Here is a 26,305-nt window from a genome sequence, read left to right as displayed (position 1 = left end):
TCTCCCACCCCTCTCCCTCTTTCTCCTCCCATATCCCTCTCTCTGTTTCCCCTCTCCCTCCCCTCTTTTCTCCCTCCCGTCCTTTCTGCCTCCCTCATTTCTCCTTCCCTTCCAACCCTCCTTCCTCCCGCATCTCTCCCTTCTCTATCCTTCCCCTCCCTCCTCTCTCCCTCCTCCCCCCCATAAATCTTCTCATCAGTGAAGCAATGGCTTGTATTTGCTCGTTTACAATACTAATAGGATTTTAAAACAGACTTATCTCCAGATATTCCATGAAAAATATTTACTTCCCTCGATGGACCCCTTGATGGACTCCTCGGTGGAACCCTTGTTGTATCTTTCTGTATACCCATAGGTGGTTCCTGTCGGTGTGTCCCTTGGTGTACCCCTCACAGTATCCATGGGTGTACCCCTCTGTGTCCCCCTCCAGTCCCCCTCTGTTCTTTCATCTCCTATTTTTTAAGAATGTGAAGATATTTCTGAAACACGAGTTTAGTTTGGCTCACCATTGAAGTTTGTGACATGAAACGATATACAGGGTGAGTCAGAAGTGTTGTGTCCGAGGTGCAGTGAGATACGGAGAGTCGAGAGGGTAGTCGTAACTCTGTTTATTGCGTACTCGGATGCGCACAACTCAGAGCCTTTAGTGGGCGCGAACAGATATATGCATTGCAGACACGTGACTATTATCACATCTCCTCCACGCCCCCTCAGCGCTCTATGCCCATACACCACACTCCTCCCTCCTAAAAGTATGATGATAAAAAGACAAGTACAATCATAAAATGACAACATGATACCAATCAAAAATCATTGGCACTATGACACAAAAAGCAACTATTGACAAAACGGCACACAGCAAAAGCATTGGCATTATGACACAAAAAGCAACTGTTGAAAAAGAAGGACACTAACTGTTATGACTCTCCATCCGGCCGAGTAAGATGACAGAGTCAGATGAGGATCTGAAATTACACGTTTTATTTCTGAAGACCACACACATGCGGAATGTGGTTCAACGACCCTTCAGTCAGGCGCCTCCGGACCACATTGAGATTATGCTTCAAAACCATCATATATATAATCACACAAAAGCAGAACTGGGTGTGGACTAAAAGTGTGTGCTAAGGGATAGAGAAATAAAGACATAAATGCGGCAGTGGGCTTCTTTCCCCCCTCCCTTGGGGCCCTAAGGGAAGTTGAATTGGTCAATTCTCAGATATGCAACCCAACAGTTTATCTTGCAAACTAATGACTTTCTAAACCTCCTACACTGGCACATGATGATAGCAAAGTCGAAACTCTTGTGATGACTAAGAACAGGAATGTGTGGGATGTCCGCATACAATGAAGAAACAGTTCCTTCCAAAGACATGCTGTTGTGCAGCTGCAGAAAAACAGGAAGAGTGATAAAGGCTGTCCAAAGAAACAGTAAGGGCAACGTGAAACATTTAACGCAACATCTTAAAGCAAGGTTCGAATCCTGACAGCTGATTAATATACAACTATTGACTATTGATTAGATATTCAACTATAGCTCAAATATGACCACCGAGCATATCATCATTCCTCACAATCCCTCCTTGGTCATATTTGACCATACCCAGCCATACCTGATACTCACCAACCGAGTGAACCCCTATTTGGTTCCTGTAGCAGCTACCCCTAGGCCCCCGTGCCTGCCAAACGGGATTTGCAAATGCCGTGGATAGCCATCAACATTCCCCAAATGAGAAGTCCTCAACTGCCGGTGGTTCAGGTTAGCTTCTGTTGCCTTTTGCCCTGCCCACTGCCACACGTCTCCCATTAAGCTGTTGTATACAAATTTAATGTGAAGTCCACACCATATTAAAATGCAATACTGTTTTATGTAAGCAGCAATTGTAATACTATCGTTGAGACAATTCTACGTAAGCACTAGCAAAAGTAACACTCAAGGCACGGGTGTAAGCACGTCCAGCCAAGGAATCACATCTTGCACTCGAAGGCAAAACAACACGCACTCTCTCCTGGGTTAGTCATCTGTTTTAACAAAGAGGAATAGTTGTAGACCGTGGCCTAGGTCCACGTGTATGACGTCTAACTGGGGTTCCCCCTGAAGGCCCTGGTCATCCCCCTCCCTATTACTGGCCGAGTCATCCTCATCAGAGAGTTCGCTGTTAATTATTATAATGGCCTGGGTGAGGGGTGATGCTGCACAGCATTTCTTTAGACAAATGGTAAGAAGAAGTTTAATTAGAAACACTCCAAAAATTACCACTACGATGATTAGCAGTGCTGACCCTATGAGGCGCAACAACCAACCTCCCCAGCCCTGGAAGATTGATTTCCACCATGCGTAACCTTCCTCAGGTTCCACTCGATTGCTAGTGAGAACTTCTACCACATTTTTAATTCGGGCCACCGCACGATTAGTTTTGTCCTTAGGGTCCAGAATCCAGACGCAACATTCTCCTTCAATCATCCTGCATACCCCTCCTTGTTCCGCCAGAAGCATGTCTAAAGCTACTCTATTCTGCATTAGCATAGCACGCATTGATACTAACATTGATAACCCTAACCCTTTTAGTAAGCCATGGTTGCATTACCTAAATATTCCAAAACTTGCGAAAGCTGATCTATCCTAATGCTATTAATTGTAGTACCGGCATGTGGTATGAAAAGGCCAATGGCTTTCTCCCACCATGTGCCTTTGATAACTCCTTAACACATTGATACACCGGCCCATCCCTCTGGATCCATCGTTCCTAGCGCGCTGCGCCGGTACTGTGGTTGTGAGGAGGTGTGGTGAAAAGTGGTTTTAATCCTGCTATCCGGAAATACTGAAGATAAATAACAACTCCCTTCCCACCCTTTTGGTAAGTAGGGGTAAGCTTTGTCTCCGCAGACTAAGTGGATGCCTTTTGGCGGGATCATCCCGTTGTCGTGATGTAAAGCTGCTTTTATCATGAATGTTACTTGTTCCTCTACCTGGGTGTCTGGGTTAACAGCGATGACTTCCTGGTCCGCCGTTCTCGGGAGGGGAGGTTGAATCTCGCACTCTGACTTCCCCATGCTGTTTGCTCCCTGTCCTGTAAAACAGACTGCTCCCCTGGTGTTTTCCACCCATAGGGGAGATGGCACCACCATTACATTGGCACTCGGATTTTTCTCTGCATAGACCCGTTGTGTGTAACCATGGGCTGCGGTTGTAGCTTCGAGTCCTTCCACTGGTCTGGTTATATGATTGAAGAAGGTTAATGGTAGCACGAAAAGAGGAAGTCCGGTCATGAGGCCGGATGGGGGTTTTAGGCACACCCAGCACTCACTCCGGTTCTCAATGTTTGCTATCTCTGCGGTTAGGGCTACAAAGGTATTCGGGGGTCTTGTTGGCGGCCCCTTTCTGCGTACCTTGAAGTGCATCCAATTATCCTGTTCTGTGTGGTTGCTCCAAAGAATGAGGAAAGCGTATTCCAACGGGGTGTCATCTGGTACTGTTGGAATTCTAGTTATCAGACTCGCGTGCTGGCCCCATTCGTATCCTTGTTTTGTGCTGAACCCTTTTTGTCTGGGTTTCTGCTTCCTTACTTGCCAAGCCACCTCGAGGTCCTGTTCCGCTATCATGTAGTACCATAAGATGCCCTTAAGGCCCTTGTGTCGTTCTACCAAGTCACTAGACCCATTTGCCAGGATGCAGGGTATTTCTATGAGTTGTTGAGGTTGGATCAGTACCCTCTTTCCACCTATTGGGCACGGTATCATTGACGAAAAAGGTTTGCTGGTGTTAGCTGAAAAGACTCTTACCCTATCTAGCTCTCTGTTATGGGTTGTCCCAAATTTTGCATATGTACTTGCTGTCGTTTTTCCTCCAGTCACTTCTCTCCTGTGTCGCTGCGGAGGTGCTGCTAATTCACTTTCGTTAACCCCTTTCGCGGTGGAGGTGTGGGAGGTGTGTATGGTTCCAATTGCTTGAGGCTATTAGTCCATTGCCTAGTAACCGGTCCCCCCCCGCAAAGGAGTAGTGTCAGTACCAGGAGTTGCATGTTGTGTCGCCAAAGGTTCTGTCGCTGTCTCCGGTATTCCAGGATCTCTGTTGTCTATGTCTTCCGGTCCCGGGTCCGGCAGGGCACCCGGCTCTGCCTGCAGTGGGCCCCCCGGCACTATCTCACCCTGTCTTGCCGGGTTGGCTCCGTCCTGGTTTGGTGGCGGTGGAGGGGTCCCTGAAGAGGTATCACGTCCTCCACCTCGTCTTCGTCTTCACTGTCTCGGTAAAATACTGAATTGCACACCGCTGGAACCTCTACTGGGGTTACCTCCTCCAGCTCCCTAGTTTCGTCGGCCTCCTTGGGCGCCTGCTTACAGTGTGAGTGGTGTATCCATGCACTCTTACCTCTCACTTTGACGGCGGAGGTGTGGTCAAGAGTATAGTGTAAGGTCCGGTCCACTTGGGTTGCAGGACGTTTTTCTGCAGGAATTATTTCACCCAAGCCCATTCAGCGGGTTGGAAATCATGTAACGAGTCTCCAGCAGGTATCGGCAACGCTTCTTGTACCTGCAAGTGATAGTTCCTAATGGTAGCAGTGAGTGTCCTGCAATAATTCATCATTCCGTCGGTCATACATGACAAATCCCAATCTCCCATATCTGGCGGAGCCGAGGCCAGTAACTGCATATGGTGTCCTGTTATTATTTCATGGGGCGAGAACCCCCTCGTGGCATTATTTGTTGCTCGCATTTTCTTGAGCGCTATAGGCAGTACGTCTGGCCAGGGCATTGACTGGCCCTCGCAGAGTTTGCAAAGCGTCTACTTTAGAGTTTGGTTCTCCCTTTCTACTGCCCCTGCTGACTGAGGGTGGTACGGACAGTGTAGTTTCTGGTTAATACCCAAGCCTTCGGCTACCTTTGCCTTCACTTTTGCCGTAAAAGACCCTCCTTGGTCCTATGATCGTCGTGTTGGAATCCCAAATCGCGGAATTACTTCCTGTAAAAGCAGTTTGGCCACTGTATCAGCTTCCTGGTTGGTAGTGGCAAAGGCCTCTACCCACTTAGAGAACATATCCACGATTATAAACACATATTGGTGGTGTTTGTATGCCGGCATTTTTACAAAATCCATCTGTAGGTGTTGAAACGGTCCAGACGTGGGTGGGTGTGCTCCCCGTTTCTTCGCGGCATACTTCCTATTATGTCTATCACAGGTCTCACAATTGCTAAGCACCTCTGTCGCTGCTGTCGTCACACCTGGAGCATTCCAGGTTTGACGAATAATTTCCGTCACTCCTTTTATCCCCATATGGCCCTGCGCATGTGCAGTTAGGGCTAGCCACGGTAACAATTTCTGGGGTACAAACGGCCTATTTCGCTCATCCACCCATACTCCATGTGTGTTTTGCTTTACACCTTCCTTCACCCTCCATGATTCCTGTTCTTCCATAGTTGCAGAGACTTGCAGATCTTTCAGCTGTTCTTGCGTTTGAGGGCCATCTACCATTTGATCCACATAAATTTCAGTTGTTGGTTGCGGGTTCGCCTCTTCCTCATCGAGCACTGCTATTGCCGCTAAATCTGCTCTTTCATTGCCTTTTGACACTTCATCTTTCCCTCCTGTGTGAGCTTTGCATTTAATCACTGCAATCTGCTGCGGCTCTTGTGCTGCTCGTATTAGTCGTTTGATCAGGTCCCCATGTCTGATAACCTTCCCAGAGGATGTCTTAAAGCGCCGCAAAGCCCAAATGGCGGCGGAGTTATGTAAGATGCCCCAGGCATATCTGCAATCTGTGTATATGTTCAATGTTTTTCCCGCACCCAGTTTACATCCACATATTAGCGCTTCCAGCTCAGCTTGTTGGGCTGAAAATCCCTTTGGTAGCAATTATTTCCTCAAGGTGGCGCTTGCGGTACATACGGCAAAGCTAGTGATTGTTTCCCCCCATCGGTTCTTCCTCGCCGCTCCATCTACGAACAGTTCTAATTCCGCATTCTCGATCGGGGCTTCCTGTAGGTCACGCCTAGCCTTTGTCTCTTCCACCAGCACTTGTTCACACACATGTGCCTCTCCCTCATCGCCCGTTGGCATGAGGGAGGCTGGGTTCAGTGGCAAACATCTTTCGATCGTTATATTAGTTGCCTGCAAAAGTACCAGATCATGTTAAACTGCCCGTGCCGCGGATATATGTTGTGTCTTGTTTTGCCGTATCAGCGCCGCCACATCATGCGGCACTTTCACGGTCAGCGGAGAACCCAAAACCAGCGTCGCCGTTGCGGTTACTGTGTATTGTGTTGCTGCTACTGCCCGTAAGCACCCAGGATAGGCGACGGCGACCGGATCCAAATGACTACTGTAGTACGCAATCGGCCTATTTTTCCCTCCGTGTTCTTGCGTCAGCACCGCTTGGGCGAATCCTCCTCTTTCCTGGATGAATAAGTTGAAGTGAAGATCATAGTTCGGTAGCCCCAATGCTGGTGCCGAGGACAAGGCCTGTTTCAATGTTTCAAAGTCTTTGTCCGCATCATTCCTCCAGGAGATCTTATCCCCCTCTGCCTCCCTTACCATGTCGTACAGTGATTGCACCCGAACCGCATAATCAGATATCCACTGCCAGCAGTAGCCCGTCATCCCGAGGAACTGCCGCAATTGTCGCAATGTAGTGGGTTTTGGGTGTTCTAGGATTGTCTCCACCCGTTCAGCTCCGAGGCTTCTCTGTCCCTGCTCCAGTATATGTCCCAAATACATTACTCTTGACTGTGAGAACTGCAATTTGTCTTTGCTGACTTTGTGGCCCTTTCGGGCGAGAGCTGTTAACAGCGCTACAGTGTCTGTTTCACATTTCGTCTGACTCCGAGCACACCAATAGATCGTCCACATATTGTATCATCACTGATCCTTCCGGGAGCTCTATGTCCTCGAAATCTTCCTTCAAAGCCTGCGAGAAAAGCATTGGGCTATCGCAGAACCCTTATGGGAGTACAGTCCAGGTGTATTGTTGTTCCTCGTAGCTAAAGGCAAACAAGTGTTGCGACTCCTCTGCTAGCGGTATGCAAAAGAACGCCGAGCACAAATCTACCACGGAGAAGTGCGTTGCAGTGGACGGCACCCCTGACAGTACCATAACAGGGTGTGGCACCACCGGAAAGGATGCTTTCACGCACTTATTCACCGCCCGCAGATCTTGTACGAACCTCCATTTGTTTCCCCCGGGCTTCTTCACCGGCAGGATCAGTGTGTTGCATTGGCTTTTAGTAGGTATTATCACCCCTTGGTCGCGCAATGATGCTAGCACCGGAGCGATCCCCTCTATTGCCTCTTTGCGCAATGGGTATTGAGCCACTCGAGGCAGGGGTATCCCCTCCTTTATCTGGATGGATACGGGCATTGCAGCCAGCACTCTGCCCACATTATTCGGGTGTCGTGTCCAAAGTTCAACAGGTACTTCCTGTAATCTTTCCTCCATCCTCGTTTCTCTGTTGGCCTGGCGGCGGGGCCTTTTGCTGTTCATCTCATATCTTTCCAGCATATATGTCAAAATCTGATCAGGCAAGCATACCTTCCATCCATCCCCCGTCGGCTGGCCCATAAAGCGTTCCGGGTTTCGCTATCCCTTTCTAGTGGTTCCGGGGCACATCTCAATCTGGTCATCATTCTTCCCAATTCTCCGGCCCTATGTCCTTTACTGACCGCCATTGAGATGTGCGGGGTAAGTCCATCTCTGTGCTTCATTAGCTCACGTTCCTCGGCGTTAGTTCCACCTCCATTGCCGCTCCCTCCTTTCCGATCCACAGAGTGGTTGTCATCAAAGTGCGTGTGGCGGTGTTATCTTCATGTACCCTTCCGAGGAATCAAAATCTTGCCCTGTTTCGTCATAATAGACCATACAGTGCAAAGGCAGTTCCACTCCTTTCAACTCAATGTCGTTGATACGCAACCATTCCTCTACGTCCCGCAATCTTTTCGCACTTTCCCAATCCCTGGTCAGTTTATCTCTCCCCTCTTGTGACACAATCCGCAACCAATAAACTACCGGTCCGAGTTCGGTCATCATGAGGGTCATTACTTCCTCTTGCAATGCTAGCGGAGCATCTATGAAGACTCCGTCTTGCCTCCATGTTAACATCCCATTCTGCACAACAAATCTCTCCCAACAAATTTATTGGGGTGTGTTTAGCTACCAAAAATGCATGTTCTCCCCGCAGGGGACCTACTTCAATTCGTAATTTGTCCAAAATCGGGATACCCTCTCTCCGTCCCAACACCCCACCACACTCACCGACTCGCCTGAGAGTGGCAGGTTCTTTATCTCTCCTTGTCTTAATGTTGACCGGGTGGCCCCTGTGTCTACTAGGAATGTTACTTGTCTCCCCTCTACGTTCAAGGTCGTGGTGAATTCCCTTACGTTCTGCGTTTCTCTTTGTGGCGCCACCACGGTGTCCTCATGTGAATAGTTTCTTTCCACTGTTTCCCCTCGCCTCTCATGTTCTCTAGGGGGTGCCGTTGGTCTATCCTGCTGTTGTGGTGGCCATGAGCCCCAGCCTCGTTGTTTAGGCGGTGCCTTGCACTCCCGGCTCCAATGTCCGAATTTACTGCAGTTAAAACATTCTTCCTGCCTTTGCGGCTCATTCTCTCAGTTCCAAGGTCTCCGCTGGCCCCGTTCGGCTTCATACCGGGGTTCCCAATCTGGATTGTTCCAGCGAGGCCTTCCTTCCCTCTCTTCTTATTTACGGCTCTTCAATTCGAGGTTTCTTACAACCATAGCTTGGGCATCTTTCTTTCCTCTCCGCTCCTCTTCTCGTAGAGTCTGCCAGGCTTGCCTCGCCTTTTCAAACACGGCATCCACTTCAGCCGTTTTCCACCCTGGCATGTCCGCCTTCAACTCTTGCCTTACTTCGTCGCACAGTCCATCTACAAGCATAGTGTTCAGGAAGTGGAGGGGTGTCTGTGCTATGTTATTAAATCCCGAGTGCAGCTCGATCTGTTCATACAGTCGTGCTTTGTACTCGGCAGGTGATTCCTTGGGATTCTATGTAATATCCTGTATTGCCTGCAAATCTATTACCCTTGGGGCCATCTCCGTTGCAAGTTCTTCCATCAGGGTTTGTACCCTACCCCTGTACAAAGCCTGTGCTTCTCGGTCGTCTCCCTCTGGGTAATGTCGGTTGAAAGTGCGATCCTCCTCTCCTTCTCATTTGACGCCCCAGGCTGCAGAACGCGAGCTCCAAACCGAACTTGGCAGCACAGCAGTGCAGATAAACCCTGTGTCCGTCCTGGTTGCTCCCTGAATTTTTATCTGATCGTGTAATATCTGAATTGCCCTTCTAGGGTTTTTCTTTATACATTCTTCCATGCTAGCTTTTACTCCCCTAATGTCTTGTGGGGTCCATGATCTCCAAACCCAACCTCCCGCTGTCGCTTGCATCATGGGGAACTGGTGAATGTCGCCCCTCCTCTTGCTCCTTCCATCCCTAAGACAGGGTAAATTCCTTTTGTGGTCCCAAGTCATGTTGTCGTCTTTCAGTCTACGTCGTCGTTGATTTCCGCTATCTGTGCTAACGCTTGTTTCAACTTCTCCTGTCTCTCCTCACTCTGTATCTTGACCTCCGTCAGCTGCTCTAGCTCTTGTTCCAGTTCCTTCTGTTTGTCCTCTCCCTGTGTCTTGACCTCTGTTAGCTGGTCTAGCGCCTGCTTTAGTTTCCCTTGTCATTCCTCGTCTTGCATTTTTCGTTAGTTCACAGTCCCTTCTAGTCCGAGTCGCCTATGCTCTGTCTCGACTTGCGACTCCATTAGCCATGCAGTCAACGCTTTCCAGTGTTGTCCACTTTGTTTCGGGCCTCCTGCTTTGCCCTCTGTCAGCGCATTACTCACTGTGTTCAGTATCTTTGGATCTAAAGATCCAGTCAGCGGAAAGGGATCTTTTCCCCTTGCGGTCCACTTCACCCAGTCCTGTATTCCCTTTACTTTATCGATTCCATATTTTTCACTGATAACTTTCAATGTTGTTCCTTTTGGTATCTTTTCGTTCTTTGAAGATTTATTCCCCATCTTATGTTCTTATCTTATGAACCACCTGATAGCTTTAAATCGCTTCTCCTTTTACTTTGGGACCGAAATCCCTTTCAATCAACCGCCTTAAGCCTCAAATCCCAATGAAGGCCTCTAACCTTCCCTCTATATGGTACAGGATTCCAACCTGTTCCCTCCTTATTTCAAACGGATAACCTTTATCCACTACCCTTCCAGGTCCCAACAACACCGCCTAACAGCCCTCCCTTTGTGCTCTTCAGACAAACCGCATTCGAATCACCTCATATGTTTTACCGATACAGTTCTTGATTCGAGCAGATCCTGGAGCTGCGTCTGGCGGGGCGCTGCCCACCGAGTGTACAGTGCTCGTCGAACTGGGGCTCCCTATTTTAGGTGCCCTACGTGTGATCATCACGTACCTTTTAGCTGAACCCTTGCGATCGCTGTACACCAAGTGGAGTCCCGCCATCCACACCGCCAGCATCAGTCAAATCCATCCTTGTTGCCAAATGTTATGACTCTCCACCTGGCCGAGTAAGATGACAGAGTCAGATGAGGATCCTCGAGTTACACGTTTTATTTCTGAAGACCACACGCATGCGGAATGTGGCTCAATGACCCTTCAGTCAGGCGCCTCCGGACCACATTGAGATTATGCTTCAAAACCATCATGTATATAATCACACAAAAGCAGAACTGGGTGTGGACTAAAAGTGTGTGCTAAGGGTAGAGAAATAAAGACATAAATGCGGCAGTGGGCTTCTTTCCCCCCTCCCTCAGGGCCCTAAGGGAAGTTGAATCGGTCAATTCTCAGATATGCAACCCAACAGTTTATCTTGCAAACTAATGACTTTCTAAACCTCCTACACTGGCACATGATGATAGCAATGGCGAAACTCTTGTGATGACTAAGAACAGGAATGTGTGGGACGTCAGCATACAATGAAGAAACAGTTCCTTCCAAAGACATGCTGTTGTCCAGCTGCAGAAAAACAGGAAGGGTGATAAAGGCTGTCCAAAGAAACAGTTAGAGCAACATGAAACATTTAACGCAACATCTTAAAGCAAGGTTCGAATCCTGACAGCTGATTAATATACAACTATTGACTATTGATTAGATATTCAACTATTGCTCAAATGTGACCACCTAGCATATCATCATTCCTCACACTAACCATCTAAAATCCCCCCAAGTACCACGTTTCTTGATCCGCCCCGGGCAGACAGCGCCCCCCCCCCCCAGACGCCCCATGTTTACACGCCTTCCGGCGAGGTCGAGGTGACACCCTAGGCGAACCTCCCCCTGCACCATCAAACGCCCCCGGTCGACAAGCTTGCTCATCTCCCTCGGACAGGACTGAATTAGGGAAACACCCCAAGTCCGCAAGCCCCCTGGGCGCCAGCACGTCTGACCTTGGCGAGATCAGAGGTTTGCGCTCCATGGCGCTCGGCACATCTGGCTTTGACGATATCAAGGGCGGGGGTGACGCTGAACAGCGAACCTGCCCCGGCTCCCCGCCATCAACCCGAACCAGACAATCTGCTGGTTGTATTACCTGCACAGGTTCATCGGTGGCTGCACGTATCACATTTCCACATGGTAACAACCCATGAAGCATCGTCGGCACAGATGTAAACTTCCCTTCATGCAAAGCACATTTCCACATCTCAACAACTGATGCTGCCTGCTTGCCTGTGACAGGCTGGCACAACATTTTAACAAACGATTCTAGCACATTAGGATGACACCACACTTTAACAAACCGTTTAAGGCGTTTAACACCGCCGCGATGCACAAGATCATTAAACACATCTGTGAGGAACGGCGGATCATTGCCAGAACCCAATCTCTCGGGTATGCTTTTATTATCAACGATCGGCCGCAGCCCCTGCACAGCAATGCCTGTTGAAGCACCCTGCCAAACCACATGCTCCGGCCACCCAGAGAACGCACCGATCACAATCAAACACATTCCGCTCACGCGTGGCTTGTCGGCATTTGCCTGCCCAGCAGCGCAACGCTTAATGACTCGGTCAAAGTCTCTCCCCAACCCCGGCCACCACAACAACCTTGTTCCCGGATGGATGGCCGAAGGCGCAGAGACGATGCAGAACGCGCTCGAGGCGATCACGTGTTGAACGATCACATGCACGACACGAGCGCACGCCGGATCATGAGCTGATTCCACCGTCGAAAGCAGCTCGCTCCAATCCCCCGTTGAAATCGCCTGAACGACACCGCTGAGTACTCTGCTCCACTCCCCCGTTGGAATCGCCTGAACGACACGGGCGAGTACTCTGCTGCACTCCCCCGTTGGAATCGCCTGAATGACACGGGCGAGTACTTTGTCATGAGCCGACTCCACCGCGACCTGCTTGGCAGTGACCGGCCCATCCTGGACCTGGCCCAGTGCAAACACATCAACCTGGTTGGTTGATCCAGATAAAGGTGGACCCCCTGCGAAAGGCAAGCGCGAGAGCCCGTCGCAGCTGGCTCGCTCCCCGTTGCTCCGGAACCGTATGTCGTAGTTGCTGTAAGCAAGGAACAGACACCAACGTTGTATCACCGCGGCCCCTGCCACCAGGACCTCACCCTCGGGTCTCGAGGGAGGCACGGGTTCAAACGGAGGTACGGGCCCCGGAGGAGGCACGGGCGCAAATGGAGGTACGGGCTCCAAAAGAGGCACCTCCCCCAACCGACTCTCTAATCGGCTCGGCAACGGTCGCCCAAGGTGAATGGCTGGCGCCGTCCAGTCTAGCCTGAGGCTAGTAAGCCAGTCTAGGCTCAAGAGCGCCGGCCCCTCCCCTCGTACCACAAACCGCGAGAGCATGGTGCTTCGACCTTGGTAGATCACCGATACATCTGTCATATCAAGTGACGTAATCGCTTCGCCGGTGTACGTGTACAGCGTGAGGGTAGACCTGATAAGGTGAAGACCGTGGAGTCTATGAGCGGTCTGTTCGCCCATGATCGACATGTATCAATTTGAAAAACGATTAGTGTCTCGTTCACCTCGATCTCCACTGTCATTGGTCTTGTTACCATCGGAACAATTGAAAACAGGCTCATCATCGGCTGCAGGTCCCGCTCCGGGTCATCTGGGTTGCCCCGTGCAGGTTGCAGGTCTCGCTCTGGGACGTAAAAGTGTACGTCATGTACAAAACCTCGCATAGGTCACAGGTCTTGCTCCGGGTTGTCGGGGTGGTCTCGCACAGGTTGCAGGTCTGGCCCCGAGTCATCGGGTTCGTCCCACGCCACATGAACCTCCGGACCACCTGTGAGGCTTCGGCCGGCAATGGTTCGGACATCTCTCAGTGTCTGTTCGATGGCTGATGCCGTTTTGACTGCCGAATTGAATGTAATCTCCTCGCACCCCAGCCGTAGTATCGCCGAAACCATGTCCGAGTCTTGCAATCCAGCAATAAAACGATCTTTGAGCCTGGCCTGCCGTTCACTCGACGTGAATTTGCAGGCGACGGCGAGATGTCTCACCCGCGCGGCGAAACTCGCGATGCGCTCCCCCGGGCTGCTTGCCAGGTGATCGAACTCGTACCGCATGAGCTGCGATGATTTTCCCGGCGCCGTGTGCGCCTGGCAATCCAATTGCTCCGGAAACAACTCGGTCATTGCCGACGAAAACATGCACTCCGCCATGAGCAGCGATTCGATCCCAATCCATCGTCGCCAATTGTTGTGTCTGAGGTGCAGTGAGATACGGAGAGTCGAGAGGGTCGTCGTAACTCTGTTTATTGCGTACTCGGATGCGCACTACTCAGAGCCTCTCGCGGGCGCGAACAGATATATGCATTGCAGACACGTGACTATTATCACAACTCCTCCATGCCCCCTCAGCGCTCTATGCCCATACACCACAAGAAGTCGCGCCCAATTTCTGTCAGTTAATTGTTTGTTTGCCATTTGTATTACAGTGTACAAGGAGGTAGAAATAAATGATTGACATATTTATCTAACCATTTATTCAAGAATAAATTATTACAGAACTGTACCATGCTGTTTTACTTGCAATTTTCAAAGTCCCCTCCCTCATGATCGATGCACAATCGCAGCCGAGCGGGCACAGAGCGGCACACACGTCTGCAGAGTTCGATATCAATTTCCTCAAACTTTGCAGTGATTTGAGCCTTCAATTCCTGAATGGTACGAGGCTTTTCACGATAAACAAGGTCTTTCATGAGCCCCCAAAGAAAGAAATCTGGAGGTGTAAGGTCTGGGGAGCGTGCCGGCCACTCGATCGGACCGCGGTAACCGATCCACTTTCTGGGAAAGTTTTCATCAAGCCACTGATGAACATAACGTCCATAATGAGGTGGAGCTCCATCATGCTGGAAATAACAGTCCTGATCTTGTACCCTGGGCCAAAAGAAGGTTTGCAGCATATCCAGGTAAATTTCTGCAGTGACAGATCCCTCAAAGAAAAAGGGTCCAATTATCCTCATGGAGATATGGCTGCCCAAACTGTCACTCCAGGTAAATTTACCTCCTTCTCAACTGTCACTCTTGGGTTATTCGCAGCCCAGTAGACACAATTGTGTCTGTTAATTTGCCATTAAGCTCAATATGGTGCAAATTCAGTAACTTTCCAAACTCGCAGCAATAACCTGCAAAACAAAATCAAAAATAAATAAATTACGAAAATGAATAATCTGCAAGACAATTATTAACAACTTGACTTCCCAGAAAGAATCTGACAGCCGACAAAACAGAAAGCGGGCGCGACTTTTGACTCACCCTGGATTTATGAAGAATCGTTTTACTCTTTTTTATTATTATTACAACTTTTCAAAGTATTTTCTCATGTAACCTTTTCAATTTCAGATAATTTATTCTCCAATCGAAGCTTCTTGTATCCTAATCATTCTCTTTCATCTCAATTCTTCCTCTTCTCAATCACTCAACCTATTGTTAATCTTCAACTCAACCCTTACCATCTCAACATTCCGTCGATTTATCCTTTCTTTCTCTTCATCTCAATCCTTGAGTTCAGTAACTTCCTGATAAATAATTTCCATTATACTCTTTTATTTGTTTAATCATATTGTTTAAAGCATTTCCATCCATGTTTTTCATCTCATATTGATATAATTACAGCTTGATCCTCCAGGGAGGTGGAATTATCAGCTTCAAGGACTTGGGTTAGAGTAGGCCGACTCAGCTCAGGTCTGCCCTGCTGCCTCTTTGTGCCATGATTGTGTTTTATCTCTTCAACCCTTTCTGCAGAGGTCAAGACCCAGGTTAATATGAGATTGCAAGTGGTCGGCGGTAGATATACGAACAGCAAGGCAGTCAAGGCAAAAACCACTGAGTTCATGTTGGTTTGTTTGTTTTGGTGCATTGTGTTGATACATGAGCTGTCGTGATTGAAGCTTTATACCAAGCATTGTGCAGCCCACATAGAAATACCAATGGATTCCAAGCTGAACATAAGTGCAACAATCAGCTCCAGCACTGTGTTTCTGCAACTAATCCCCTTCCTTGCCTGTCTTCATTAATCACAGGAAGTTCAACCAAAACCTGGTTGCACAGGTATGGTACTTCGTGAAGTGCATCTACTTTGGACTTTCAGCATACCAGATTCGCTGTGGGTACCCAACACGTATCCTTGGAAACTTCCTTACCAAGAGCTACAACTACCTCAACCTGTTTCTGTTCCAGGGGTATGTCACCTGTCTGGTGTTGTGCTTTTAAATGCCTTAACTTCATGCCAAGTGCTGTGCATTGCCAGCCCGGTACTTCAACTGCTTGTTGCCCCTAAAACTCACGTAGATTCCGACTGGTACCATTTCTGATTGAGCTGCGTGCAATAATGGACTGGGTTTGGACCGAAACGACTCTCAGTCTGTCCAGCTGGATTTGCATTGAGGACATCTATGCAAACATCTTCATCCTCAAATGCTGGAGAGAGTCAGAAAAGGTTCAAACAAGACCCTTTAATTAATTTCCTTTTTACTTCCCGTCTCGTACGTTAATCTTGCTTCATTTCTTTATCATTTGCAATGGAACGCTTCGTAGAGACTTCTTACAGTGTTGGCCACTTTGACTGTCTGTCACCATGCTAACCTTCGGGTGATTAGCTGCAGACAATATTTTCCACATCGAAGAATATGTATCTTCACCGAGCGTGCCAATATCTGAGTTGCACTGCGCATTCCGAATGGTTAGAGTCGTCTCATCGACAAACCATTCATAATCATGAGACCGTGTATGCAGCACATCATCACCAGTATAGTGATGCTCCCTTTTCATTATCACATGATTCAAGGATCAGTTTGATAGAATTCTGAAAACCTTTAAACAAACCACTCCAGGCGTGATCCCTTTGTCAGAGCAACAGACTCTCTTGCATCCGAGACTCCATTGCTCTGGCGAAAGCCGAATGCCTGAAACATCAGGTTCAATTTGAAGCCAGTGAAGTGGGATGCAGAGACATCAAGAGGACGTCTCGAACCCGAACCCAAACCGTAACCCTAACCAGTCCATCTATTCATTCATTGGCCTTCACTCGTTTTTTCATCACTGTGCATTATCAATTTCTCTTTCCATTCTGACATTTATTTTCTTTCACTTTCCCATCATTTGACAGTTCAACCTTGTGATTTCTGGCCTGTGTTGCCCTAACCCTAAGCATCAATTATTGAAGGACTGTGTCAAACATATTATTTTGTTGAGTTGTTGCTTTCTTACTGTTTTTGCTTCTCTCTTGAACTCTCCTTGTTAAGGGTTGATGACTGCCGCTTACTTTTTTTTGCCTGTGTCTCCCAATCCACCCCGACCAATATACCCCATGCTCCAACTCGTCGTGCTGACGCCTTTGTCTTCCCAGAGATATCCACAACCCCGAGGGCAGAAAAAAAAAAAGATTGTGAAGTATGGAATGGGAGGAATGATCGTTTTCGTGCTCATCTGTATCGTCTGGTTTCCACTTCTCTTCATGTCTCTCGTAAAGTCTGTTGCTGGAGTGTTAAACCCTCCTCTGGACGTCAGCGTGTCCCTCTCTCTTGGCGGGTATCAGGTACGCATTATCTCCCTGTAGGTTAGCAGTATACATTTCTGATTTGGACAATTTTCGATATGTCTGTGTGTGTACACGTGGACATATGTGCCCATGTCTCTTTCATGTAATTATGGATGTGCTTCAACCCTTGTGCCCCTTCCTCTTTCCACAGCCCATGTACAAGATGAGTGCACAACAACACTCTCTCAAACCATTTACACCGGCTGAATTCAATGCACTCACAAGGAAGTTCAGTCGCTCTGGGGTGAGAAGCATGTTCACATCTCACCTCATTTCCCCTCGCCTCATTGTTACCTGCCTTCAATTCATCACTGATTTTCACCCTATGTTGTCCTTCACAAGCTGTTTTCTTTAAGGGAATGTAGAACACACATACCCATCGAATGGTATCAACTGATCTTTTCCCAAAACAAAAGAAAAGTGCTTTTTAAAACTTTGTCATGGTAAATGGCCTTTAAACCTTGTCAGATTTAAGTTTAACATTAAGTGACTGCTGCATGACTCATGGAGTGATATAAGAACCAGAGAGATGGAGGAAGGAATATGCTTGTACTAGCAAATACAACCCGCCACTTCGCTGATGGGGATATATTTAGGGGGGAAGAGTCAGAAGGAGGGGAGGGATAGAGGATGGAGAGAGAAGGGATGGTAGGGTGAGGGGAGGGAAGGAGACAAAGGAGGGGTGGGGGAGCAAGGAAGGAGGGGGAGTGAGTAGGGGTTGAATAGCAAGGACGGGCCGGGGAAGGGAAGGCAGCATGAGGGGAGGGAGGGCAAGGGAAGGTAGGTAGAGGGGAGGGCAGGGGAGAGCAAGGTAAGGCATTGTGAGGGGAGGTCCATTCGGACATAATCAATGACAATTGAAGTCACCACGTGTGACTAAGAGAGAGTTGGGATAAGAGGATAGTAGTTGGTCCATGTTTTCAGAGAGCAAGATGTAAATGGAGTCATCACTGTTTGGTGGACAGTACAGCACACATATAAATATGAGGTGGGAGTGGAGGGGAAGGTGAAGCCAGAGGTTTTCCAGAGGAAGCCAGAGGCAAATGGAGAGTGAGGAATAGAGTCTTTGATGAAGAGTGCAACTCCACCACCAGGACAAGGCTCAGGTCTGTCATCCCGGAGGAGGGAGTAACCAGGGAGAGGTACTAGGTAACTGGGGAGTCAGAGACGTCTTGAAGGAAGAAAGTTTCTGTTAAGCAGATTATGTCTGGTTTATCAATGTCAACCTGTATGGAAAGATGTCAGGTTTGAGCGAAGGCCCTGGATGTTTGAGGTCCACACTGTTGAAGAAGAAGGAGGGGAGGAGGTTTTGGGTGCAGTGGCGGGGAAGGGGAGTGTAAGACGAGGGAGGAGGGGAGGAGGTAAGGAGAGTTGTTGAAAGAGTAAGGAGAGTTGTTGGAGAGTTGGAGAGTTAGAGTTAGAGAGGAGGTAAGGAGAGTTGTTGAAAAGAAGAGCTTGGGGAGAGGGCCGGATGAGGAGGAGAAAAGGCTCTGTGGTGATGGGTTGTGGTACAGTGGGGAGAAATAAGAGAGGGAGTCGAGGGCAGTTGAAGATTGGAGGAGGTGGAGTGATGAGATAGAGGAGAGAGGGCAGGGGAAGGAGGCAGCTTTGTGGATGTGAGAGAGGGGGGCAACTTTGATAAGGGGGAGTGGGGGGGGAGATTGGAGGGAGTAGCGTGAGAGGGGAAATTTGCGGGAGAAGTGTTAGCCAGGAGTTTTTGAGAAAGGTGAGAGGGAAGCTTGGAGAGGGAAGAGTGTGAAGGTTGCTTTTGTGAGGGAGGGGTGACGATGAGAGCAGGCATGGCCAAGATGCAGGAGGGCGATGGGAGAGGTGGGGAGAGAGGATGAATGAGACTTGGTAGTGGTATGGTGAAGAAGGGAGGGGGCAGGTTGACTACAGTTTCTGCAAGAAGAAGAGGGGGTGGAGAAACACATGGTTACAGGAGGTGTAAGATGAGAAGGTAAAAGAATAAAGAATATGTATTTTTTTATTTAGGTAAGATTAGGTAAAGTTAAGGTGAAAGAAAAAATTGTGAAGGTGTTTGGTGAATATGTGTCGGCAAAAGTAGAAGATGGTAGATCGGAAAAAGAAGGAAGAGGAAGAGCAAGTACAGTTTGTCACGTGGTTACATGGGGAATCATGTGAGGAGGAAAAAGGTTTTTAATTTTTTTTGGTGTATTTTTTTATATTATAAGACATGAAACAGAGGGTATGGTTGGTCGGGATAGAAGGAGACGCTGCATCATCAGCAGTAAATTTCCCCATTATTATCTTATTGATTATTATTATTATTATTATCATTTTTTCCACAACCTTTAAAATATCGATTTTATTTCAATTGAATTATATACTTGAACACTGCAGAACACATATCGCCTTTTTGGCACTTTCAAAACCCTTCCATTTAGCTGTACCCGGCCAAAATATTACGCCATTTTACATTATCACGGCCAATCAAATTTGTCACTTGTAAACTCTGCCCATGGCCTTGTTTCTCAACACAGTGTGGGGTAATGAGTTCTATGAACTCTGTAGTTGTTTAAGTAGGTTGCCTTCTTTCGCCGTCACCTCCAAATATTTGTTTCAATAGTTTCCCCTCCATCTACATCAACTCCGGATGTTCTTTTGAGTAGTATCTCCTCCACCTACTTCACCTACAGATCGTTCATGCATTTTTCTGATGTGGAATTTTCAATCAGAAGTCCAACCTTAAGTGTCATTTTTTCTCTGTGATTAAAGGAAAACTCCAACTTGATACTTGACAACATTATCTCTTGGATTCATTTTTTATATAAAGAAAATTTTATTTGCTCCTCAGAGTTAGACGTTCTTTTAAATCCTCTCTCCTTTATCCCTTCTGGCTTTTGTTTTCTTCTTGTCAACCTGTTCTTCCTCTGACCATCTACTCTCCTTGTATCCCTTGCACCACATTTACTTCCTGTTCACCTTGATCTCTTACTTGTCCCAAAGTTGAATGGTTAGATGGTTTTCTTAATCATTTTGCTTTCTTAATCAAATGTTTAAATACAACGGTTGTCTTTGTTAATTGATTGATAACTCGTTTGCTGATTCATTGATTGCTTTCTATCCTTAATTTAGATTTGAAAAATATTGATCATTGAAAATGTTATGATTTATGTTTATTTTTACACACTATCTTGGCTCATGGAAGAGCAAAGAAACAGGCGCTAAAAAAAGTAGAAAACTGATCGTGGGGCACACTCAAATACAACAAGCAAAGCAGATAGGAGAGAGGAAACTTGGAAAATTAGAGGGTTGGGTTTGGTCGTGTTAATGGGGGTAAAAAACATCACCAGATGGGATGGAGATGACACGAGATACTGGTACACTGCTTGCTTGAAATCCTGGAGGGGAAAGAGTGATTTTAGTGCCTGAAGGCAGTTGCACAAATGGGAGAAAAAAAAGTGGTGAGCAAAAAGCCTGGATTTTGGGAGTTGAACCAAGAGGTTACTGGAAGAACACATACATGTGATCCCAAAATTATGAAGGAGCCTGGGAAGGTCAGATGGTAGATAGTGTGAGAGAGAGAGAGAGAGAGAGAGAGAGAGAGAGAGAGAGAGAGAGAGAGAGAGAGACAGAGACAGAGACAGAGACAGAGACAGAGACAGAGACAGAGACAGAGACAGAGACAGAGACAGAGACAGAGACAGAGACAGAGACAGAGACAGAGACAGAGACAGAGACACAGACAGACGTGATTAAAAAAAATACCACTGATCTTCCTGTGATGTGAGTAATAGGCCTTATACTTTGGCCTCATCTTGGTGCATGCCAATAATGTGCCGAGCTTTAATATTGTGAGTAAACGAAATGTCCATACATTTAACAAAGTATGTGGTTTGACTTTTATTACATAAAACCACTCTATTTGCTAACAATGAACCTGAAAGCCTTTCTGATCCATTGTCTGCCTGCCATGTGATGTGCTTGGCCTTTTTAGACAGCCATGCAGTTTATCACGATCCATACATCTGAAGACTTGGTCACTGCTGACCTGGAAGGTAATTCTACTGCAGTTTGGGGGATCAGCCCACCGAGCCAAGACAAGCTTGTCGAAGAACTTCTCCTGAATGATTCTGACATCACTATTCGGTTCTATTGGTCGATCCGCAGGTAACTCCTTAAAGAGTTTTAAAGCTCTTTTGTTCCCCTTACCCATCCCCCCCCCTTATTCATTGTTCATTCTGATAGTAGACGATTCACAAAAGCCACATGTATAAATACACCAGTTTTATTCCTAAATGATGATCTGCTGTATACCATTTTGTGCTGCAAATGTGACACAGAACCCAGCATGAGCCTATGTTTTGCAGGAACCCCAAATTGAAGGCAAAAGCCGAAGTTACAAAGCAAAAACACACCATTGACCTGAACGGTACAGACCCCATACGTGCAGAGCTGGCTGCCCTGTTGCAGGGCAAGCGTACCCAGCCTGTGTAAGTCAATCATTTCTCTGCTCATCGACTCATTACCGGCCTACTAGTTCAACTTCGAACAAATTCACACCTTCTTACTCCCTGATTATGTAACCCTGCACTCCTTGCTCAGTCCCATATTATTTCCCCCTTTTTGTATTATATCACCTTCCAACTGCTTATCTATAGTGTCTAAGCTTCATTGAAAAACTTGCACATGATGTTCATACCGTACAAATAAATTAATAGATGCTTGTGTACCAAGCTGCCACACCTGGCTCTCCCTTCCAAGCTCTGAATAATGTTTTTCTGTTAGATCATTGACCCATTGTTAGCTCATTTTGAGATTGTTAATCACCATGTTATCAATCATGGATATAAGTGCAGATGGTGAGGGTTGACCGTGCCAGTGAACTGTTTGGCTGTGTCATGCATCGTGAATCAAATGGGACTCTATATGTGACAACGCACTGACGCCGGATCACACTGGTCTTACGTGTGCACCATGGTGTGGTTATTTGTTGTTTCCCACAGGCGGGTTCCTGGTTTGTTACCACCATACATTCGGGCCCCGAGTGGTCCTGATGCCAACCCTGTAAGACAACTACTGCCAAGTGAGTGGTTGCTTCTGAATGTATCCTTGTTTGTCTTCATTAATCAGTTCATCCATCAGCCAACCTCTTTAATTTTGCCAGTTTCTCTCTAAAATTACTGTCATGATTGCAGGCATTATGTGCACAAGTGCATGCATAGCACACACACACACACACACACACACACACACACACACACACACACACACACACACACACACACACACACACACACACACACACACACACACACACACACACACCACTCCACATTGTATGAGGGGTAATTTTCACAAAGAGATGTGAAATTGGTGTGATTCCATCACGTCACATGAATAATTGTGACCAATCATTCAAAAGATAATCAGATGGTAGTATCACTTGACCAACTGCTTTGTATGATACTGATGACTGTCCAGTGAAGTAACTTAATATAATCCCGATGGGGAAGTGTTCAGTAGAGAAATTTTGCAATGTGAGAAAAGGAGAGGATACCAGCAACCACACATGTCCCACCTGGGCCCTTGAAAGAGGCGTAGCTTTGAGGAGATGTTGGTCAATCAACGTGTGATGACACCTGAGAAGGCCCTATTTAGCAAACAGGACAGCTCAGAGGTAGTGTACTCACCTTTGAGTTGTCTAGTCTGGATTCAATTCCCGACCCAACTATTAACTCACTTGGGTGATTTGTAGAATGGGTGTTGTATCAATGATTATGCCATCCTTTCAGTGGGATGTAAAACTGGCTGTCCCATGTTCTTATTATCAAAGGTAGATTTTAAAGATCACACAGTCACATTGTGTTCCTTACTGTTGGAGGAGAGTTTGGTGGGAGAGGAATGTAACTCAGCAAAATAACTGATTCAAGGTGTGGGCATAAATGAGACAAACTTGCGTTAGGAGGTGGGGGAGGTCCTACAATACCACCATTTTGCAGAGATAACAATAGACTATACCTAAAGGATTTGGCATGGCAGATGATGCACTTACTTGGAAATCTCTGTCATGGATACACGGGCATCCCATAACAGGCAATGGCAGATGCTCATGCCACGAATGTCTTGTGAGCGGCCTAACTCAATGGCTAACTCCACAAGATTATGAGGTACCAGCAGGTATTGTAGTTGTTTAGTTGATATGGGATGACCTGCCACCATGCCACCATGCCACCATGAATGAACGAAGAGATAATATTAACGTCAGTGATTGAAGAGGATTGAAGTTGAGAAAATGTAAAGGCTTTTAGACAGAGTCTGACAAGACAAAAACAAACAAACAATATCCACGTTTAAGACCTGAAAATAAATAACAACAAAAAAAAATACAAGGACACCAGGACTAAACAGTAAGATGTTAGATGTAGACAACAGAAACGACAGACAAGATGGATATTCCTGAAAGCATGTCAGCTTGTCAAACAAATCGAGCAATTGATTCATCCCTCTCATGCTCTTTCAGGTTTTTGGATCAATGTTGTTTCCATAATTGTGAGCTTGATGACTCTCATTTACCTTGAGGTTTTGACTCGGTTTCCATGCACTTGCCTACTTCGCACCGCAGATGCTGGTCGTGATTATTCCAGTGTGGACCTTCTGCTGATGACCAAGAACGAGTCTGGAAGAGTGGAACAGTGGTGGAGCCTTCGTCAGGTTCGGGATGAGTGCCCTCAACAACGCTGCGATGACATCAAAATCGTAATTTTCAGTGACAGGGTCAGTCCACCGAGCTTGGGCTTTTTGGCAGGCTACGGGTGAGTGTATCCCATTAGGTGGGTATGTAGGGATTGTTTGAAAGTCCTTTGGGGTTTTAGCAAAGCATGAGGTTCTCAGTCTCAATAATTCTTCCGATTGAGCCGATTTCTCACTGCATGAATGTCGTCTGGGGGAAAATATAGCAATTAAAGGCCACCATAATGTAGTTTACACACCTTGTATTTTTCTGATGGAGCTTGTGCAGTACTACATCAAGGAAATACAGGAACACTCGGCCTAGTGTGTACTTACAAAGGGAAATCCTCACAAGGTACTTCCGAATGGATTATCAGTGGCTTGTTCACCAAATGCAGCCTTGAAACCTTGATTCTTAATCTTGTGTTTCTTTGTCTGTAAACTTAATCTTTACCTGATGTATATTTATCAGCTCAACACTGCCGCTTATGGGGAGCAAGCTTAAGTTTAGGACAGAACACACTACTGCCTCAGATTGAGCCTCCATTTTTGAGATATTGACTTTTAACAACACTGCTGTGATTCCACCCTTCCTGGTGCCTTATTGTAGTTCAACTTTTGAATACCTTGTTTAATTTTTTTTCTCACACACACATATATATATATATATATATATATATATATATATATATATATATATATATATATATATATATATATATATATATATATATATATATATATATATATATATATATATATATATATATATATCTTCTTTCGGCTGATCTTCTTCTTTCTGATTATAAACCACTAAACAACGACTGTGGGCTAACTGCACATGAACTTATCGATATATCTCACCTGAGGACCCTTTATGGTGTATTGCGAATTTCCACAGCTGTAACAATATGTATATATATATATATATACATATATATATATATATATACATATATATATATATACATATATATATATATATATATATATATATATATATATATATATATATATACATATATATATATATATATATATATATATATATATATATATATATATATATATATATATATACATATATATATATATATATATATATATATATATATATATATATATACATATATATATATATATATATATATATATATATATATATATATATATATATATATATATACATATATATATATATATATATATACATATATATATATATATATATATATATATATATATATATATATATATATATATATATATATATATATATATATACATATCTTCTTCTTTCGGCTGCTCCTGTTTGGGGTCGCCTCAGCGGATCATCTGTATGATCCGCATAGTGATTTGGCACAGGTTTTACGCCGGATGCCCTTCCTGATGCAACCCTGGTCACCTCTTATGACACAGGGATATGGTACACCTATTTTAACCGGGGCATACACCGGGCACAGTACACTGGTACTCACTTTGCCAACATCGGAAGGATGACAGACTGAGTGAACCTCCTGGTGTGTATTAATTCAAGCGGCCAACGGGGATTGAACTCAGGACCTTTTGGATCCCAAGCCGCTACCCTAACCACTACGCCAACACCAGGATACCATATATATTGTTATGGTTCTGCGAACTGGCACTCCCCAGTAATGGCAACAAACATGTAGCGTTTGCCGAGATAGTTATTTTGTGACTACTTGTTTCAGATAGGGTCCTTCCCTTGTGTTTAATGGGCCACAAAGGACATGCATTGTGTGGGATTTGTTTGGTTTTTCCCTACTTTCTCCCCATTTTCTATATTTTAATTAAACACCACATTCAAACTGTGTGTCATCACATTAGCATATGCTGCCAAAACCCCATTCAAATTGCGTGCCAGAACCCAACCGCCATCCCACTTTCAACCACGCTGTTTCAACCATGCCGTCATCACCACTTTCAGCCACGCTTTCAACATCATTTTCAACTACGCCACCACCACAAGACTACAATTACCTCCACCCCACACAACCAAGAACCATCACCTCGATTTGCTCACATGCCATCGACGTCAGCCTCAACCATTCACTCGACCACCACAGCACTGTTCCAAAACACCACTCCAACCACCATCTCAACCACTCACCTTTGATCGACGATGAACCAAACAACCAAGCTCGCTGCCATTTCTGTTGCTCCTCCCTGTCAGGAGAACCATTAGTGGGGACCAGTCAGGCTTGCATTACCAGTGGGGAGTGGTGCATGCTGCCCCCATGTTAATTTTGGAGATCGGCCCCGTGGCCTGCTTCAAAGGCAAATGGAACCGTTTCCGGTCATATGGCTTCGCAGAGTGGGTGATGTCAGGATACAGGTAACGTCTGGGCCAATGAACACAGCGTGCTCAGAACATAAGGGGCAGGCATTGGTTGCCATGTGGCATGGTTACGCCTGCCCCATTCGGCGCATATGAAATAGCGTTCCAGGCGGATTCAAAATGTTCTTTTAGGTTCTATTGGAAGGTTTATCATGGTGGTATATATCCATTCAAAACCGTTTATAAGGAGCAGCTGGCTTGGCAAGCACTATCTCACTGATT

At 46.2% G+C, this 26,305-nt stretch overlaps 1 protein-coding gene across 1 annotated transcript in view; it reads left to right on the top strand.

Moving 5' to 3' along the window:
• The window catches only part of PIEZO2 (piezo type mechanosensitive ion channel component 2), a 343,960-nt gene that overhangs the window by 298,397 nt on the left and 19,258 nt on the right, over window positions 1–26,305 (top strand). Inside the window, exons 45-52 of the mRNA XM_085890260.1 lie at window positions 15,512–15,670; window positions 15,780–15,927; window positions 16,837–17,025; window positions 17,180–17,272; window positions 20,990–21,162; window positions 21,363–21,485; window positions 21,999–22,078; window positions 23,618–23,807. Of these exons, the coding sequence (XP_085746386.1) occupies window positions 15,512–15,670; window positions 15,780–15,927; window positions 16,837–17,025; window positions 17,180–17,272; window positions 20,990–21,162; window positions 21,363–21,485; window positions 21,999–22,078; window positions 23,618–23,807 (1,155 nt within the window). The remainder of the gene's footprint in view (window positions 1–15,511; window positions 15,671–15,779; window positions 15,928–16,836; window positions 17,026–17,179; window positions 17,273–20,989; window positions 21,163–21,362; window positions 21,486–21,998; window positions 22,079–23,617; window positions 23,808–26,305) is intronic.

The sequence above is a fragment of the Eptatretus burgeri genome, chromosome 7 (assembly GCF_056783735.1).
Source record: "Eptatretus burgeri isolate ZD-2024b chromosome 7, Ebu_testis_v1, whole genome shotgun sequence".
NCBI lineage: Eukaryota > Metazoa > Chordata > Myxini > Myxiniformes > Myxinidae > Eptatretus > Eptatretus burgeri.
The sequence above is the reverse complement of the archived record's forward strand: the minus strand, read 5'-3'. Positions and strand labels throughout refer to the sequence as shown.